Raw genomic sequence first — 18,696 nt, forward strand, 5'->3', positions numbered from 1 at the left:
CCAGTTCCAGGGAAATCTGATTCCTTCTGGCCTCAGTGGACATCAAACATGTGCATAGTCTGCGTGCATATGTATACACAACACAAACACACACAGACACATGTGTGTGTATATGTATAATACATCTATATGTATGTGTCTGTGTATAAATACATATATGTATATGTGCATTCAAAAAATACAAATTTTTTGAACATTTTTTTTAAAGATTTGTTTCATTTATAAGTACACTGTCGCTGTTTTACAGACATGCTGGAAGAAAGCATCAGATCCTATTACAGATAGTTGTGAGCCACCATGCGGTTGCCGGGAATTGAACTCAGGACCTCTGGAATAGCAGTCAGCATTCTTATCTGCTGAGCCACCTCTCCAGCCCCCAAAATATTTTTTTTTTAAAGTTAAAGTATGGTAAAAGATTTTGAAGAGTTCATTTTTGACATGAAGGATTGATCGCTGGCTGTTTTTGAGGTTCCTTCTTGCTCATCTTGTCAGTGCCCTCCCAGCAGTGACACAGGCATGGATTAGATACCCTGGGGCTCCCCCGACTTACCTAGGGTACCCACAGCCACAACTGTGAATTACTTTCCTGTGGAACGCTGAAGTGTGTAGTTCTCCCAGAGTGCCCTGTGCAAGTCAGGGCACTCCAGTAAACAGAATTGGCCCACAGGAATATGGAGGCTAGGAAGTCCAAAGTCATCATGGTAGGCTTCAAGTCAAACACAAAGTCCACATCCACCAAAGAATGTCTTCAATCTTTTCATTGCGTTGATTGACTGAATGAGGTCTGCCCATGTTAAGAAGGGCCATATTTAACAGTTAACCTCATCCCTAGAAACATCCAGAATATTAGATCTAGCAGACTTGACACATGAACTCTAGAGGTCTGCCTCTTGTTGGGTTGGAATTTATATGCAATTCTCTTTAAAGCACACTCCAAATAAAGACACACTTTACTCTTGCTGAGCAGGACAGGGCTAGGTACATATCCATGCTTTGGCCCATTTCCTCAGTAGGACATCCTAGCCTCTCATTGGATTGCATACCACATTAATGTCCCATATCTCCCTTCTCTCCTCCCACAACTTCAACTTTTCCTTCTGAGGTGGAGGGCACCAACACTGTAAGTGTCTGTGGCTTCTCCAGAACCTACCCACCTTGACAGGATCCTAAGCAATCTGAAGGAGACTGGCCTCCACAGTTGTCATTCACAGCAAGCCCTGATCCATTTTGTAGTGCTACCCAGAATGCCTTAAGATGGGCAGGAAGTAGGTTTTTATGTCAAAACAGAAAGCTGTGTCAGCCTCTGGTGAGGATCTGATACTGTGTTACATTGCAAAGAACCATGGCGAGGGAGGAAGAGGGGGGGAGAGATGACAGCTTGCTAGTTTGTATCTTTCCCCTCTGTGAAGCCACTAATGCCCTAGTATAGAGAGCCCCACTTACAACTGACTTCATCTGACCCTAATCACCTCCCAAAGCACCATCAGCCTGTGGCTTTGGTGATTGAAATTCTAACACTTTTGCTTTGGGGGATAAGCCCAGACCATAGCAGAAGTTAAGTGAGAAGAGATGGAGGAACAGAGGGATGACTCGGCAGTTAAGAGTCCACACTGTTCTGCAGAGTACCAGGTTTGATACCCAGCACCCACATGGCAGCTAACAGCCATCTGTAACTCCAGTTCCAGGGGATCCAATGCTTTCTTCTAGTTTCTGCGGGCCCCTGTGTGTATGTCCATTCAGGCACACATACATACACATCACATAGGAAAAAAAACAAAAAACGGGTCAGCAAGATGAATCATCAGTTAAAGGTGCTTGCCGCCAAGCCTAATGACTTGATTTTGATGCCGAGATTCTACACGGTGAAAGAAGAGAACCAACTCCCTCAAGTTGTCCTCTGGCTCACACATGTGCTGTGGTGTGCACACACATACATGTACTAAATAAATAAATAAACCTTAAAAAATAAGTAAGCAGGATGTGGGCCAGCAGGCTGGCTAAGAAAATAAAGGCGCTTGCTGCCAAGCCTGACAACCTGAGTTCAATTCCCAGAACCTACATGGTAGAGGCAGAGAACTAGCTCCCGAGGGTTGTCCTCTGACCTTCACACACATGCCTGTGACGTGTATATAAGCACACAAACAGTAAATAAATAATTTTAAAGGTATTCTTTTAAAAAATCATTGGTTTGTTTGATTGGGTTTTTGTTTTGTTTTTTTGTTTTTTTGCTTTGTTTTGTTTTTTTAGAGCATTTCCCTTTGTAGCCCAGGCTAGCCTTGACTTTCCATTCTCCTGCCTCGGGGCCCCCCCCCCGCGCTGGGATTATAGGTGTGCACCTATAATCATGCCTGGCTTGACACACTCTCAGATGCTCAGGGAGCCACTGTGGGAGCTCTCTGTGGGCTGGGATGGAGGAGTGATAGAATGTCTGCACCAAAGGAGCAAGCGTTCCTCTCCACACACCTGCTTTTGTTTGTGCCAGCTTTAGCCTTCCCAGCAGCATGAGCGACAGTGGTCCTGGGGTGATAATGGTGGTCCTGGCGCCCTGCTTCCTAGATCCCATAGCAGATTGTGTGAGATTAAGTTGGCTGATCCCTCAAATGTCCAGAGAAGCTTTTGTGGACTCACAAAGTTTTATGGTTTCACTGGTTGGACTTGCCAAACTCATTTGCTGTCTTCTGGAGAATGCTCGTTCTTTCTTCTCCTTATTTCTTCTATGTATGTGGTGTGTGTGTGTGTGTGTGTGTGTGTGTGTGTGTGTGTGTGTTTGTGTGGACGCGCTTGTGTGTATATAAACATTCACACATGTGGAGGCACATGTGTATGTGGGAGTATACACACCTACACGTGTTCATGTGTACAGAAGCAAGGCTTTGTGCCTTCTAGCTCATTCTATTATTTATAATGAATGTGTATAAAATTTTATATATATACATACATATATGACATACATGAACTGCTACTTCCAGCTAGCTGCCCCAGGACCCTGGCTTTGCCTCTCAAATGCAGGGATCTCAAGTGTCTGCTATATCTGCCTGGTGTTTACATGGTGGGTTCCAGGGATCCAAACTCTATCTAACACTCATACTTCTGTAGCAAATGCTTTTCCCACTGAGCTGTCCCCCAACCCAGTGTGTGTTCTTTTGTTGGTTGTAGGCGTCCTTTAGCCCCAGCTACGGGGGATGGTCCTGTGAACACTGTGTGGCCTGTCTGCTTGGACCCGGCACTTGTAAATGTTTAGATCTGCTCATCTCCTGCTCTTAGTGTCTCCAGAGCCTCCCCACGTTCTCTTCTGTAAGATCTTCACCGTTTTCCTCTCTGAAAGACCAAATATCTGCATGGCAAGAAAACAAGGGTCTTAGTCTATTCTGTCTGCCATAATGAGATGCCGTGGGTCTAGGATATAAACCACAGAAGGTTACTTCCCCATTATATAAGTCTAGAGGACCAGGGTCAGCAGCCAGCATGTGATAGCCTGCTTCCAGAGTTCAAACAGTACATTCTTGAGTGTCCTTATGTTCTGGAGAGCTAGTGCTGCTCTCCTCTTGGGGAAGTCCTAACTGGGGCCCCACTCTATACCCACTTTTCTCCTCAGTCACCTTCTCAGCCCTGTGTCCAAATACAGCCCCACTCGAAGTCAGGGCTCTAGCATGTGTGCTTGGGGGATAGAGCCATCCCTCAACAGAGAATGCCAGGCTTTCTTGAGGCACCGGTGCAGTCCTGATCATTTGTCACTTCTGTGCTCCAAACTCTGGGGCTAATTGCAGAATCCTATTTCCTGTTCCCACTAGTAAATGTGTCCTGTTGAGGGCTTCCTCATCAGCCTTGGCCCTGTAGTCTAGGAAGACATTAAACCGCTTGTCATTTTTTTGTGCTATGATTGAGCTTCAAGGCTTTAATAGAAACACGGGGGAAAAGGACCCAGCCCACAAGTCCTGATTTGTCTCCATGTCGTCTCCTAAGTTTACTTCTCTGTGCCCCATCCCCCACTCACTCCATACTCTTCCTCTTCCTTCTGATAGGAAGTGCTGTGGGAGCCATACACTACAGTAAGGCCTGTGGCTGTTTGGAGCAAGGACTTGGCTCTCTTGGCTAGGTTTCCCTAATATGGGTGGACCAGGGGAGCAGGTCACGCCCTGTCCTCATGGGCTCACTAGCGGCTCATCAGAACCATGGGGCTGATAGACTCTAATTTCCCCCAACACCTCCAACACTAGAATGTACCTTCCAAAGGCCCGATGCCCCACGTGACTGAGGTGGGAGGGGACAAAGGCTGTCACCGCCTCTATACTAATCTCTGTGGTTGGAAGCCTGGAGAGGTCACCAGGCAATGCTGGGATTCTCTCAAGTGTCACTGAAGCTGCACCCTGGGAGCATCAGAGCCATAAACAGGACCTGAGAGAGTTGCCCTTGGGTGTGGGGGGGCGAGCCCCACAGCTATGGGGCCTTCGTTCTTCCTGAGCTCCCAGAGGACCCGGAGGCTTCCAGCTCCTCACTGAATCTCTCCCTTTAAAATAGAGAGAAGCATGTTTTACAGTTGCTGTGACCTGGTTTCAGTCGTTTCCAGCCAGAGCTGGTCATTTGCTTGTTTTAAAAACATTCCGTTACACTTTCCACTTAGGAATATTCTCTGCTCTTTCACCAGGCTCCTGAAAGTCGCTCTTGCTACAGGATTTTATAAAAGCACAAAGCTTCCCATTGTACCTTGTGTTTCTGGAGGTTTTGTCTCTGTGCGCCAGCCTCATGGCATTTGGGTGTTGTGGAACCGAAAGCATCAGGCTATGGTTCTGGTCAGAACTTTGGTGGTGTCTTTAAAAAGCTTTTCTAGAGTGAATGGCGTATGTCACAAGGTAATACTTGGGGGTAACTGTGGACTCAGAGCAAATATTCAAGAGAGTTGGACCTTCCTCTGCCCCAAGGTCTGTTGGGCTAGGGGGGATCTTGAGCCTGGGTGAGTCACTGAAATGCTAGTGTGTGTACTGGCTGAGGATAGCCTCCAGGCTAGCCGTCCACTTTCCCTCCTTGGATGGTCATATGTAAATATCATGGTCCATTTGAATCTTGTCCCTGTATGGAAAAAGGGGCCTGGTTTTCAGAAGCCGCTCAGAGAGGGAAGGAACTCAGCCGGGAATACACAGTCTGGGAACCGAGTAGCCCAGGCCGGAGGAACCGATATCCAGCTGTGGAACCCTGCCTGTTTCCTGCGGGATGCTGGGTATCTCTACTACCTGTCTGGGCCCTCTCCCACCTGAGCTGCCATCTCCAGCAGCCACAGCTTCGAGATCATGGGAGTCATGTGGGGAGAGGTGAAGGGGAGCCTGTACCCAGGAAGCCTGGCCAATTTAGTTCTGGCATTCCTCAGCCAGGACGAGAGCCACGGCTCCAGCCACCTAGTCAGAAACAGCCTGTCCCCATCTGTACCTGGGGTTTGGAAGCCAGGCTCCTGCATCACCGTGCTGCTTCCTTACACGTTTTCCACCCATCCTTTCTAGAATCCATCTACCGCCGCGGAGCCAGAAGATGGAGGAAGCTGTACCGAGCCAACGGCCACCTCTTCCAAGCCAATCGCTTTAACAGGGTGAGTGTCCCCTCTCCAATGGCTTCCTCACAGGGGGTCACTTTTGTTGCTTCTACAAGTAAAGAGAAAGGAGGGGATGGGGGTGGGGAAGTGCACTTGCAGGGCTGTGCAGGGCTGGACTTCCTTCAGCATGCTCTAGAAGAAAGTCCTGAGCTACCAGCTCAACCAGTATTGCAGAGCTGTGGAGATGTGCTAGGGGCTACTCTGAGCCTGCGGAAGTTCCTCCCCAACCACCACTGTGACCAGTAGCCACTGGATGAGAGTGTGGCTGTGTCTTGGGTGTCCTTTCCTCTTCCTGATTACACAATCCTTACTCACCATCACTGGCCCTGAGGACGAGCCTTGCAATGCTGCCAGGTGTGACCTAGCACAGCCTGCCCGCCCGTTTGAACACGTGGCACTTCTTGTGGGCTGCAAGGGTCTCCTTGGACCCATACAGTTCCAGAGGCCTCCGCTCCCCTGTTCCATCGCTCCAGCAGCCAGTCCTCTTTGAGTGACACTTGACTTATTCCTCCCCCAAGTCTCTTCATTGTGGTGCTTCTTTCCTCTCCAGTGTTCAATGGCTAGGTAGCTCAGCAGTGGCTTACTTTCACAGCAAAGGGCAGTACCTGTTCTCCACACTTTAGAGTGGTTTGGGCCCTGTGAACACACCTTTACTGCGAACAGCATGAGACCGTCACTACGCAAGCACCACAGCCCAGCTAACCCTGTGCTGTTCCACTCTCTGTCCCCATGATGGGAAGACAGTTTAGCGTTGAGTGGTCACAGGCCTAACAGGAGCTGTGGCAGCTGAGCTATGGGGTCAGCCCCCTCCCCACCCCACCCTCAGCCCTGTTGCTGCTTATACAAGAGTTCCCTCTCGTCTTATTTCCTAGTCTGAGATGTGTGGGTGCTAGGAAGAGGGTTACAGAGGGAGCATGGGATTGAGTCAGTATTTGTCATGGTGTAAGAGCTACATGGAGGCCGGTGCCCCTTAGAGGCAGCCACCGACGCTCCTTTTATGCTCACTCAGTCGTGTGCCTCAGCCACAGGTCCCCTTCTGGTCTCGTTAGGTAGGGGAGCCCAGCTGCCGTAGATGTTAGCCGGCTTCCTCTGTACACCCAGGTGATCATGTTGGTATGAGCCCCACCTCTTGCATCTGTGTACTGGGTGCCCATCGTGTGTCGAGAACTCGGGGCCGCCATCACCCCTACCCCAGGAGCCGATAAGGCTGGAGTGGTAGGGCGGCAAAGGAAAAACTCCTGAATGACTGAGTATAGTTATCATAGCCAGAAAGGCTGAGAAGCGGTGAATAGAACTGCAGACAGCGTTGGGCTCAGAGACATGGGCCAGTGCCCAGAGAGACAGCCAGGTGCTGCCTAGAGACTTCCTGGAGGAGATGGTGTCTGGAAAGCCAGCCTGGAGAGGATGCTGGGAATCCAGGATACTGCAGGCACAGGAGAGCCCAAATAGTGTCAGGGTACACTGTGATCCAGGCTCTCTCCCCTCCCACTAAGACACTCCTGGCGCCCTTCAGGCCTGGCATGTAGGAAGTACATCTGAACACCGTCGTTTACTGTAAATAGTGGTTAGGAGAAGGTTACTTAGGGTATATTGGGGGGGGGTGCAGTGGCAGGCGTAGAGCCACAGTGGACAGTAAAGGAACATTAGACTGTCACTCAGCTTGGAGAGGCCTAGTGTTATCGAGACAGAGGTAGAAGGGAGCCAAGTGCCAAGTGCTAGCATGGGGTGCTCCGAGAACGCCCAGCAGGGCACATTCATGGAATTTTACAGTAAGCCAACCAGATAAGCCAGGATGGAATTTGTCTGCTGAGAATGTGGAGAAATGGAGACATCTGGCCTCGGAGAACCCAGTGCCAGCACCCACGTGGGAACGAGCAACTGACCATCTGTGCAGCCAGGTGCCCTCTCTCCTGTGAACCTGTCCCTGGCCAGAGCAGGAATCTCAGGCAGCCCAACAACACCCCACCTTTCAGGGCGCTGGAGAGGAATCTAGGAGGACTGCTGTGATCTGTACTCCCTGCCCTCCTTAATGGATGGCAAGTGGCGGAGACAAAGCCTAACCACTCATCCATCCACACAGCACAGAGGCCAGGGCTCAGACAGCACCAAGAGGCTCTCGCTGTCCTGTGTGCAGTCGTGTGGATGTACGTGTAACCTGCATGCAGACATGTGTGCACACACACACACACACACACACACACAGGTTTGGGTGGAGGCAAACAGCTGGCATCAAGTATCTTCCTTTGCTGTTCTCCATTTCAGTTTTGTTGTTGTTGTTGTTGTTTGTTTGTTTTTTAAGATTTATTTATTTATTTATTATTTATTTAGTATACTGTAGCTGTCTTCAGACACAACAGAAGAGGGCATCAGATCCCATTGTAGATGGTTGTGAGCCACCATGTGGTTGCTGGGAATGGAACTCAGGACCTCTGGAAGAGCAGCCCGTGCTCTTAAACACTGAGCCATCTCTCCAACCCCCACCCACCTCCACTTAAATTTTCGAGACAGGGTCTCTCAGTAAACCTAGAACTCACAATTCAGCTAGGGTACCTGGCCGGTGAACCCCAAGGGCCCTCCTGTCTCCATTCCCCAGTGCTTGGATTATAATCACGTACCACTACACCTAGCTTTCTCAAGTGGGTGCTGGGGGTCAGACTCAGGTCATCATGCTTACACGGCAAGCACTTTACCCGCCAACTAAGCCATCTCCCTAGTCCCTTCTTGTGCTCTTTATTGGTTCTCCAGAGGCCAACCTGTGGATCTGAGCCCTACAGGTTCTGCGACTCCCACTTAGCCCTGTGTTTGCCTTCCAAGCTCACTTCGGCTTTCAGGAGGAAAACATTCCTCTGTGAGATTCCAAAAAAGAGGATCTTTGAGCGATGGGGCCTTGTGACACAGAAGCGATGGGACCTGCCTTATAGACCTTAGGCCTAGCATTTTGAGTAACGGGGGAGGAACTCTCTGTCCATTATTCTCAAGATGTTGGTTAAGGAAATGAAAGATCCAAGCTTTCTTGCACATAAGTTGCAGAGAGACTGAGGTTAAGAATACGACAAAGAAGTAATGTGGTCTCCAGGGAAAAGCAGGCAGTGGGGACACACTGGACAATTCCGGTTTTCTTTCGAGTCTAAACAAATTAAATGCAGAATCCCCATAGGAAATTTGTCTGTGTATATACAGGCATGTGTGTTGTTTTTTTTTGGGGGGGGGTGCAGGTGCATATGTGCATGTGTGCGTGTATGCATGTATGTAGTGTGCTGTTCCTCGTGTGTGTGTGTGTGTGTGTGTGTGTGTGTGTAGGATGCTGTTCCTCAGATGCCGTCTGCTTTTTTAATTGGGATAGAGACTCTCACTGGCTGGAATTCATGGATAGGTTAGGCTAGCTAGCCCCTGGGCCCAGGGTTCTGCCTGCCTCTACCTCCTCAGTGCTAGGATTTTACTCCCCATAAATAATAGAGAATCAAATTCTGGTCTTCGTATTTGTAAAGCAAACACCTTTATACACCAAGGCATCTCCCCAGTCCTAGCGGGGAAAATGTGTATAATGAATAAAACCTAAAGGAATAAAAGGTCAGAGAACACAATGGTTGCTGTTTTTGATTCCTTGCAAGGTGCCTTTTTTAAAAAAATATTTTTCAATTTTTAGTTTTATGATTCCAGGTGTTTTGCCTGCATTTATGTCTCTGTATCATGTGCATGCAGTACCCACAGAAGCCAGAAGAGGGCGTCAGACCCTCTAGAACTGGAATTCTAGATGGCTGTATACTGACTAGTCTTCTCCAAGAGTGACCAGTGCTCTTAACCGCTGAGCCATCCCCCCAGCCTCTGCAAGTCAGCTCTTGACAGATGTTAGAACCAAGCAGAGTTGTGAGTGTCTAACGAGTGTAATTGCTTACAAATGCAGACACCTTGACCCTTAACAAGTATTTTTGAAATGCAGACATTTTTCTCAGACAGTGTCAAGATCACTGGATGTCGTCATTGCCTAGTTGTATCTAGAAAGTGTGAACTGCAGTGGATTCTGGGTAGCCCTAGGGTGAGGTCTAGAAACTATTCACTCTGCTTTTCTCTAAACGAATCTACCTCCTACAATCACCCCCACCACCACCCATGCTGACTTTCATGGGGGTTGGGACAACTGTAGCTGGGAGCCCAGCTCTCAGTGATATACCACCCACACTCAGGGCCTAAACCACAGCAGTTGCTGCTTTCTTCCTTGTGGTGGTCACCAACCCTCGTCTGGTACGCATAGGCCCTGTGCTACAAGGTGGGCTGGGTAGAAGATATTTTTGTCTTCTGTTTTAAACACATAGGAAGTAGTAGAACATGTTCACTGGAATCTCAAGAAAAGAAGCCTCTTGGAGCGGACGAGGAGACTGGCTTAGGAGATGCCACTAGGTGGGACCATTAAAGATTTCTTCTAAGGTCTTTTGTCTGAAGCAACTAAAATGGTTAACAAACACATCCTATGTTTTCGGTTTTTAAGGGCACACACTTGTGTTCCAGCCTTCAATGCTGCCATTGTGACTCAGTTTGTGTGCCAGTGGGTGCAGCTACGTTCCACTAAAAGTTCATATACAAAAGAGGATGGGGGGAGTGGTAATGAGCTACGATTGACCTTCTGCTGTGATTTGTGTACCCTTTCACTAGGAGTTTGGAGTTGGCGCCAATAATTGAAGCCCTGAGAGAAATAGATTTGGGTCTTCCCATGAGCCCCACCCTACACAGGTAGAGAAAGGCAGAGAAACAAGGAATAATCTTTCTGAGAATTTGAAACCTCACACTGGACCTCACACATACTTAGAGCCAGAATTATACCCCTGAGAGGGTCTAGCCAAGCAGTGCCCCCGGGTGGCTGGCAGAAGCAAGAGCAGCCCCTCTTGAAGGCAGCCTGGAAGGATCTGGGCTCACAGTCAGCAACTATAAAAAAAAAAAAAAAAACCAACATAGTAGGAAACTAAGCATTCTGGTCAAGAGCCAGCAGAGACTGAGACAGAAGGCTTAGCCTGACTGAATACAAGATGAGCGTTTGATATGTTTGAAAAAAAAATTAAAATACATGATTGAGAAATGAGAGCAAAAAACAAATTGGCAGCGGGTGAGACAGACTTTAAAATGCTTTTATACCATTAATCCATTTCCTGTGAATTCTGGAGAATAGAGACCCGAGGCTTTGGTTTTGCTGCCTTTTTTTTTTGGTTTCAATGGCCCGCTTTCTGAAATGTTGATGATTCGAGTCTAGATCTTAAATAGCCACCAGCCAGCCATGGTGGTGCACACCTTTAATCCCAGCACTGTGAAGACAAGAGCCTGGCAGCTCTCTGTGATTTTCTTTTGTGGCCAGCCTGTTCAACATAGCAAGTTCCATGCCAACAAAGCCACATAGAGAGATCCTGTCTCAGAAAAAAAAAACAAGAAAATAAGGTTGGGGGTTAGGGAGGAGCTATTGGTACAGTTTTGGTAGCTCCTCTAAGAACATATGTGTGAAGTCTCAGTCCAGTTTATTTTCTTAAGTCCATGTTGTTCTTGGTCAATAGTTACCCTTTCTTGGCCCCTGATAAGAGTGACTTTCCTGTCCATATATGATAGCACAGACCTGTAAGCACAGTACTAGGGAGGCTAAGACAAGCCTGGGCTGTATATCAAGACCTTTCCCCCTAAAGATAAGAGAGACTAAGGACAGAGCTCAGTATATCTCTGGGGATATCTCTCAGTATGTAGAGTGATTGCTCTGACATGGCCAAGTCCCATAATTCCCAGTAAGCGCCACATGAAAAGCCAGCCAGCCATGGTTGGGCACGCTTGTGATCACAGCATTCAGGAAATGGAGGCAGGACAATCAGAAGTTTAAGATTGGGCTGGAGGGTTGGTTCAGTGGCCAAGAGGGCTTGTTACACAACCACAAGAGCCTGAGTTTAGATCCTAGCACCCACAAAACAAGCCAGACAGGCATGGTCATGCATGCCTGTAACCCCAGCACTGAGCGGGACAGAGATGGAAGGCACTGGGGTTTGCCAAAATGTACTTCAGGTTCAGGGCAAGGCTCTACCTCAGATGAAGAAGGCAGAAAATGATAGAGGCAGGGAGCAATGCAACTGTCGCACACTGTGCGAAGGGGGTGTCAAAGTCATGTTTGAGACCAGCCTGGGCTACATGAGACCCTGTGGAAAAGGTTAAAAGGAAGCTGAACATGTAAGGAGGCTAATAATTCTGGGACAGTTGGGGACCCTCATTTGTGTTCATAGATGGGGATGCCCCAAAGGCGTGTGGTTTGCCAGAGCGTGACCGGATCTGAACCTATTTCTTCTCACAGACTCTATGAAATTCCAAAAGTCCTGCAAATACCAGCAGCAGAGCTGACAGTGATCACTTTTAGGATATTAGAATCAGGAATAATAAAGGATTTTTTCAAATCCTGAAAATAAAACCCTCACGTAATTGTCACGCAGCCATTCACAGGTTTTCCAAGTCAAAATGTCAGGAGCTCCCACTGCACTCCTCTTGGCCTGGTCTGTTTGACTCAAAAAAAAACAAAAAAAAAACAAAAAAACAAAACAAAACAAAAAAACCAAAAAAACACATGGCAGGCACCACAGCCGAGCCCTGTGACACAGCGACCTCACCTGGCCTCACTCCTTCTGGCCTTCACGTGGGCCCAGGAAGGGGACTACTGAGGCAGACTGGGTCCGCATTCAGAAAGGAGGGGCCAGGCCCCTCTCCACGTGGTATCTTCAAATCAGCAAAGGTATGGTGGTATCTTCTGAATCAGCTGCCTGAGTTTTCATCCAGCGTGACATGGGCTTCGGAAGGGCCAACTGGGCCTGACAGCCGTTGTTCCCGCCCACAGGGAGCGAACTGTGGCCAGTGCAGCGAAAGGATATGGAGTCTCTCGAGGCAGGGCTACAAGTGCATCAACTGCAAGCTGCTGGTCCATAAACGCTGCCACGAACTCGTCCCGCTGACCTGCAGGAGGCATATGGTGAGTCGAGGTGTGAACCAAGCTGACCTTGGCCATCCTCGGTTCTTGTCATTCCGTTGGGGTTGTGATACTATGTCTACCTCCAGACAGGAGGAGGCCTGTATGCTGTAGGGGTGACTATGGGCGGAATCTGGAACAGGACCTCTCGTCCTGAGCAGCGGAACCAAAAGGGTCCAGTCCTACTGGCATGCTGTTACCTGAGTTTACTAATGCTTGTATTTAAGCCAGCCTTTCTGTGCTACCCAGCCTGGATATAGAATGGGCCCTATCCAGTGTTTGTCAGGCCAGAGGCCTCAGCCACCCAGGAAGGTGGCTCATCTGCATCTTGCCAGAGTGAGGAAGACACCCCTGAGATGGCATATCCACATTCCATGTAGCTAATAAGGACAGGATCCAGATTGGAGCGCGAGTTGCCCTCAAAACCACTCTCCCTAGAGACCCTTTCCACTATGTCTACTATAAGCCCTGCAGACACATATGATCTGTGACCCTGTAGGTCCATATTACCTTAAGACAATGAGACGACCCCAGATGTGGTCACTCAGAGCTGAGTGAGGCTGACTCTTGGACCCAAGGGGCCATCACTAGAAGCTGTCTCTATTGTGACTTCAGCTCCATGGAGCCTCAGGGCCCTTAGACTGCTGATCAAGAGCCTGTCTGCCAGCAGGATGTTCACAGTGCAGCAAGGGGGCATTGCCAAGCATGGTATAAGGCGTCCCTTCTATCGAACACCTTCTGAGAAGGCAATAACCTGATGAGTGACCACCTCAGCCTGTAGACTTTTTAAGTAACAGTAGTCTTCATCTGTTCTGTACTCTGCACAGCAGGTATTGTTTATACAGCATATTACCACACAAGAACTCTCTCTCTCTCTCTCTCTCTCTCTCTCTCTCTCTCTCTCACACACACACACACACACACACACACACACACACGGCACATGGCACACGGCACACACGCGCATACATGAAGTCAAAGCTGGGTGGTAACTCCCACCTCATCACACCAATGCCTTCATTTTCTTGCAGGATTCTGTCATGCCTTCCCAAGAGCCTCCAGTAGATGACAAGAATGATGGTGTAGACCTTCCTTCAGAAGATACTGATGGAAGTAGGTGTCCCTTTCCCCAGCTGGGTAGGCCCTCTCTCTTCTGGGCCCCACTTCCTCTCTTCTGAGCCCCATCCCCTCTCTCTTCTGGCCCCGCCCCTTCTTCTGAACCCAGTATGTTCCTCTCTCCATCTTCCTGGCCTTTCTTCCTGACTCCCTCCTACTTGCTCTCCATGAGGCAGCAAACTTGAGAGTCTGGGGTTGAGGGCTTCTTCTTCCATGTTGATTTCAGTTGGTGTGCAACTGCTGGGCTAGGCATCTCCTACACACTGGGCAGTACACAGAGCTGACCTCCGTGTGGGTGGCTCCATACAGGGTGTGACTGTTGCACGGGTGTCCTGTCTGGGGGAATACAGGAAGGAAAGACTTCTCTTTAATGTTAAAAAAAATAAAGAATCCAGAGCCAGGTATGGTGACACCTGCCTTTATCCCAGCACTTGGGAAGCAGAGGCAAGTAGATTTCTTCATGAATTCAAGGCCAGCCTGGTCTACATGACAAGTTCCAGGCCAGCCAGGGCTACATAGTGAGACCTTGTCTCAAAAGAAAAAATGTGAGGTTGTCCCTTTAGGTGTCCTTCTTACCCACCCATCCACCTGTCTATCACATGCAGGCATGCACATACTCACTCACTCACTCACTCACTCACACTCATGTACACACACACATATCCACTCATCTACCTATTACACACACACATGCACACATTCATTCATGCACACACTCGCATACACACACATATCCACTCATCTACCTTTCTATTACGAATGCACACACACACTCATGCACACATCCCATCCACTCATTTACCTGTCCCATCACACACATACATCCACTCATCTACCTGTTTATCACACACATACATGCACACACACACTCATGCACACACAGACATCCACTCATCCACCTGTCCATCACATACACACTCACACACGCTCATGCACACATTCACACACCCACTCATCCACCTGCCCATCACATACAGTCAGACACACACTCATGTGCACACACACACACACACACATATATACTCCTCCACCTGTCCATCACACACATCACACACACTCATGCACACACACATTCATGCATATGCACACACAGACATATCCACTCCTCCACCTATCCAACATACACACTCATGAGTGCACTCAGGGACACACGCACACCCACTCATCTTCCTGTCTACTGTCCACACATCTGCCCATCCTCTCCCTACCCACCCATCATCCACCCATCATTTAGTAATCATCCACTTATTGATTCATGTAGCCAGCTATCATTCATCATTCACTTACTCAGCCTTTCGTCATCTCCCCTTCCAAATATTCATCTATCATCCACCCCCCCTCGTGGTCCATTAGTCTGCTTTTCCAACATCTACCCACCCACCCACTGGAAGATTATATACCAAAGCTTTGTGCCTCCAGATGGTCCCAGACTTCCAATGGTAGCATGAAAGCCTACTCATTCTTCAATTCTGTGTGTGTGTGTGTGTGTGTGTGTGTCTGCACACACACATGTGCGTGAGGCACATAAGACTGTGTATGTGTGTATGTTGTTATAGCTAGACATCCTCCTGTCTCCAGTCCCCTAGAGCTGGGGTTACAAGCATGTACCACCACACCTGACATTTATGCGGGTGCAAGGATCCAAACACAGGTCCTCCCAGTTTTTTGTTTTTTTGTGTTTTTTTTAACCCATTGAGCTGTCTTCTCAGTCCCAAGGTCTTGTGTTTTAAGACAGGGTCTTAAGTAGCCCAGCTTGGCCTCAAACTCAATATATAGACAAGGATGACTGACCTTAAACTTCTGATCCTCCTGCCTGTCTCTCAGGTAGAGTGCTAGGATTACAGGCGTTTGCCGTCATGCCCACTTGCTTTATGTGGCACTGGAGATTAAACCCAGAGCTCTGTGCATGCTAGGCAAGTGCTTTACCAACCGAGCCACATCTCCAGACCTCTTTTTTTAATTTGTTTGAGGCAAGGTCTCACTTGAGCTTCCCAAGTTCTAGGAATCTATAGAGGCACACACCACAACACCCAGTCCTAAATGAACTACGCACACTGCATTTCCAGCTAACAGTTCTTCCCAGCCTGATGGGTCATCAGTTCATGACTTTCATCATAAGTAAAGGAGCTTATAGCTTTTTCCAAGTGTTCTACCTCCTCGTCACACAGCCAGTCTGGGTCAGCCTAGGAAGCTGTAGTTTTACTCTTTAAACTGGAGTCTTTTGTGGCTGGTTTGTGGATCGGCCCCTGAGCACTCGCTGTGCTGTCTGAGGCCCCCTGCAGGAATGGTGGCAGGATGTGAAGGTCCACTGTGTCCCCGTGTTCCTGGGGCACTGGTAATATCCTTCCTTCCTTCTCTTTTCTAGTTCCTTATATTTCTTCATCTCGGAAACATGACAATATCAAAGATGATTCTGAGGTAAGTGAATAAAAGCAGTTTTGCGGGCATCTTTTCGAAAAGCCTGTTGGTTTGCTCCTGGGGCCGTTACATGAACTTCAGTATGGGCTAGGTATGGTAGGAAACTATTGCGCCAGGCCAGGCTGGCTTTCGAGTTGTGAATTCACCACATTTCATCTGCTCCTTTGCCGTCCATCCCATTCTGGCAAGCCCTCAGCGGCTCCCTCAAGCAGGCCCTTTCCCAGAATCTGACCAACAGGTTCCATCTGGCTCCATCCAGCCTCCTACCTGCAGCCAGCTCTGGTGTTCTAGGGAAACAGAACATGCCGTGCTCTCGAGCCTCAGCTGAGCGTCTCACAGAGCAGACACCTCTCTCTACCCTCACCCTCACTGAACAGAAGCAGGGCAATGTAAAGAGCAGGCTCTGCGTTCTCCACGCTCATGGAGCAGGTGCCTGAACTTCCCACTTTCACAGAGCATGCCCAGGCCTGCAGCTTAACCAAGCAAACGCCCCCCACCCCGCAGAACCCTCATGCAGCCTCGGCCGGATCTCCTCCAGCTCCTCCCTTTAGAGGGCCACAGTCTTGGTTCTTTGATTTTTGTCCTTTGAGTTAGATGGGGGTTGGGTGCTAGAGTTTTTGGATTCTAGCAAATGGTGCCTCCCTCCCTTCTCTGGACCTTTCCCTTAGGACCTTAAACCTGTCATCGATGGGGTGGATGGGATCAAAATCTCTCAGGGGCTGGGGCTGCAAGACTTCGACCTCATCAGAGTCATCGGGCGCGGAAGCTATGCCAAGGTCCTCCTGGTGCGGTTGAAGAAAAATGACCAGATTTACGCCATGAAGGTGGTAAAGAAGGAGCTCGTACATGACGACGAGGTAAGCACGCGTCCTGCCGAAGCGTCTCGTGGGATTCAGGATGTCCGTGCTTGGGGGGCACGGCCGTAGAAAGGTCACGTGGAATTGTGCTTCAGTGAACTGACCGCCCCGCTGAGTTTCTCACTTCTGAAGTTTGCAGCAGCCGAATTAGGACCCTTGAGTTTCACGGCGCCACCCTCTCTGTCCATCTCTTTGTGGATACTTCCTGTGGAAAACGGGGCCTCTTGCGCTGTCGTGAGCAGTAGCACAGCAAACATTCACTCGCACGTATTTTGTCTTGTCAGTTTTCTGCTCTTTCTCCATATATTTCTAGGAGTGGTCCTGCTAGGTCGTGTGGTAATTCTGTGTGTAGTTTCTGGAGGAACTTCCAAACTCTGTCTAACATGGCTATACAATTTTGAGTACCAGCCAGTGGGTCTCAGGGCTCCAGTTTTCCACATTTTCATTGTGGTTCCCTCTCCGAGCATGCACGTATACCCGGTGTGGCCTCGACTTGCAGCCTCTGTGGTGACGCAGGAGGCTGACACATTCTGACGTGCTTGCCGGCATTGTGTTTGCGCGCTCTTTTGCTGTTACACTGAGTGCCTGCTCCATCTCTCGGGAGCAGAGAAAGGCCAATGTGTAGATAAGAGTGACCCAGTCTTTCAGCCACTGCTGGAGCTAAGCAGCATAACATTTGTCAGGTCATAGAAAGGATCCCGTCTCCCATCCAAGCTCAGGACTTGGAGCTGAAGCCAGTTTGGAACCTTTACTTGTTGTGTGCATTTGTTCAATCCACAGCCTGCTGGGCTGGCTCTGTATCTCTGGATGCTGCACTCCCGAGTGGCAGTACCTGTGACTCAAGCCTGTCCTTACCACCACTAGGTGTCACCGCTCTTCACAGTCTTGAGGCACTGCCATACCCTTCTGAGCTGACACTGGTTCCCTTTCTCTGAGTCATCTTTGCCTAATAGCTCCACCATAGCCGCTGTTTCCCAAGTGTCTATCTGCCTCCTACCTTTCCCCTGAGTTGTTTTGTCTAGGATATAGTTCTGAACAAGGCCTGAGGAGCTGCCTCAGGTTCCCCATTGACGAAAGCTTTCTGGTTCCCGCTGTCCTTGAGCCTGGTCTCTGCTTACATAGAGCTGAGGCTCCTGGGACACACGAGTCCCTCAGTTTCCTACTCTTGCCTTCTCTGCCTTGGAACTCACCAGCCTTGTCCCTTCAGGCCCAGGCATTGTTTCATGTCTCTGGCTTGTCAGTGCTTGGATGGCTTCATGAAAGTCTTTCTCCTGATGGCATTGGTTGGTTCTCCAGGGGTGACCTTCCAGCTCATTCCCTACTGATTTTCAAGTTAGCCCTGCATGGTGCCAGGTGTTCCTGTAAATTAGAACCTATAGAGATGCAATCACAAAGACTATCACAGATAATGTTGGTGCCTGCTGGCCCAGGCTTGGGAGAAATGGAAGACAGCCAGCCCACTGGTTTCCATCCAAGAGTCTGGGTGACTAATGGCCGTCTGAAGTATGAGGTTCCTGAGTGTGGCAGTCAGGTCGTGTAGCCCCTGGGTGAGCAAGTCTGGATGAATTGGGGCTAAGTGTCCGCTGCATGGCAAAGGGCTTGAAACAGATCCACCTGGTGGGGCTCCTGGGGCTCAGAGAGTAAACCAGAGTCAGCAATCGCTGTCTCTAGCTCCCAGCGTGGGTTCCCACTAAGAATCTGATCATCTTTTCCGAAAAGAGAAGACAACATTGTTTGAACGTGTCTCT

At 49.1% G+C, this 18,696-nt stretch overlaps 1 protein-coding gene across 1 annotated transcript in view; it reads left to right on the forward strand.

The window, feature by feature from the left end:
* Prkcz (protein kinase C zeta) overlaps positions 1 to 18,696 on the forward strand; it is a 105,971-nt gene that overhangs the window by 62,179 nt on the left and 25,096 nt on the right. Inside the window, exons 5-9 of the mRNA XM_028757821.1 lie at positions 5,493 to 5,578; positions 12,429 to 12,560; positions 13,589 to 13,670; positions 16,039 to 16,091; positions 16,760 to 16,948. Coding sequence (XP_028613654.1) covers positions 5,493 to 5,578; positions 12,429 to 12,560; positions 13,589 to 13,670; positions 16,039 to 16,091; positions 16,760 to 16,948 — 542 coding nt within the window. The remainder of the gene's footprint in view (positions 1 to 5,492; positions 5,579 to 12,428; positions 12,561 to 13,588; positions 13,671 to 16,038; positions 16,092 to 16,759; positions 16,949 to 18,696) is intronic.

The sequence above is a fragment of the Grammomys surdaster genome, unplaced genomic scaffold (assembly GCF_004785775.1).
Source record: "Grammomys surdaster isolate TR1022 unplaced genomic scaffold, NIH_TR_1.0 126185, whole genome shotgun sequence".
NCBI classification, from domain to species: Eukaryota; Metazoa; Chordata; class Mammalia; order Rodentia; family Muridae; genus Grammomys; species Grammomys surdaster.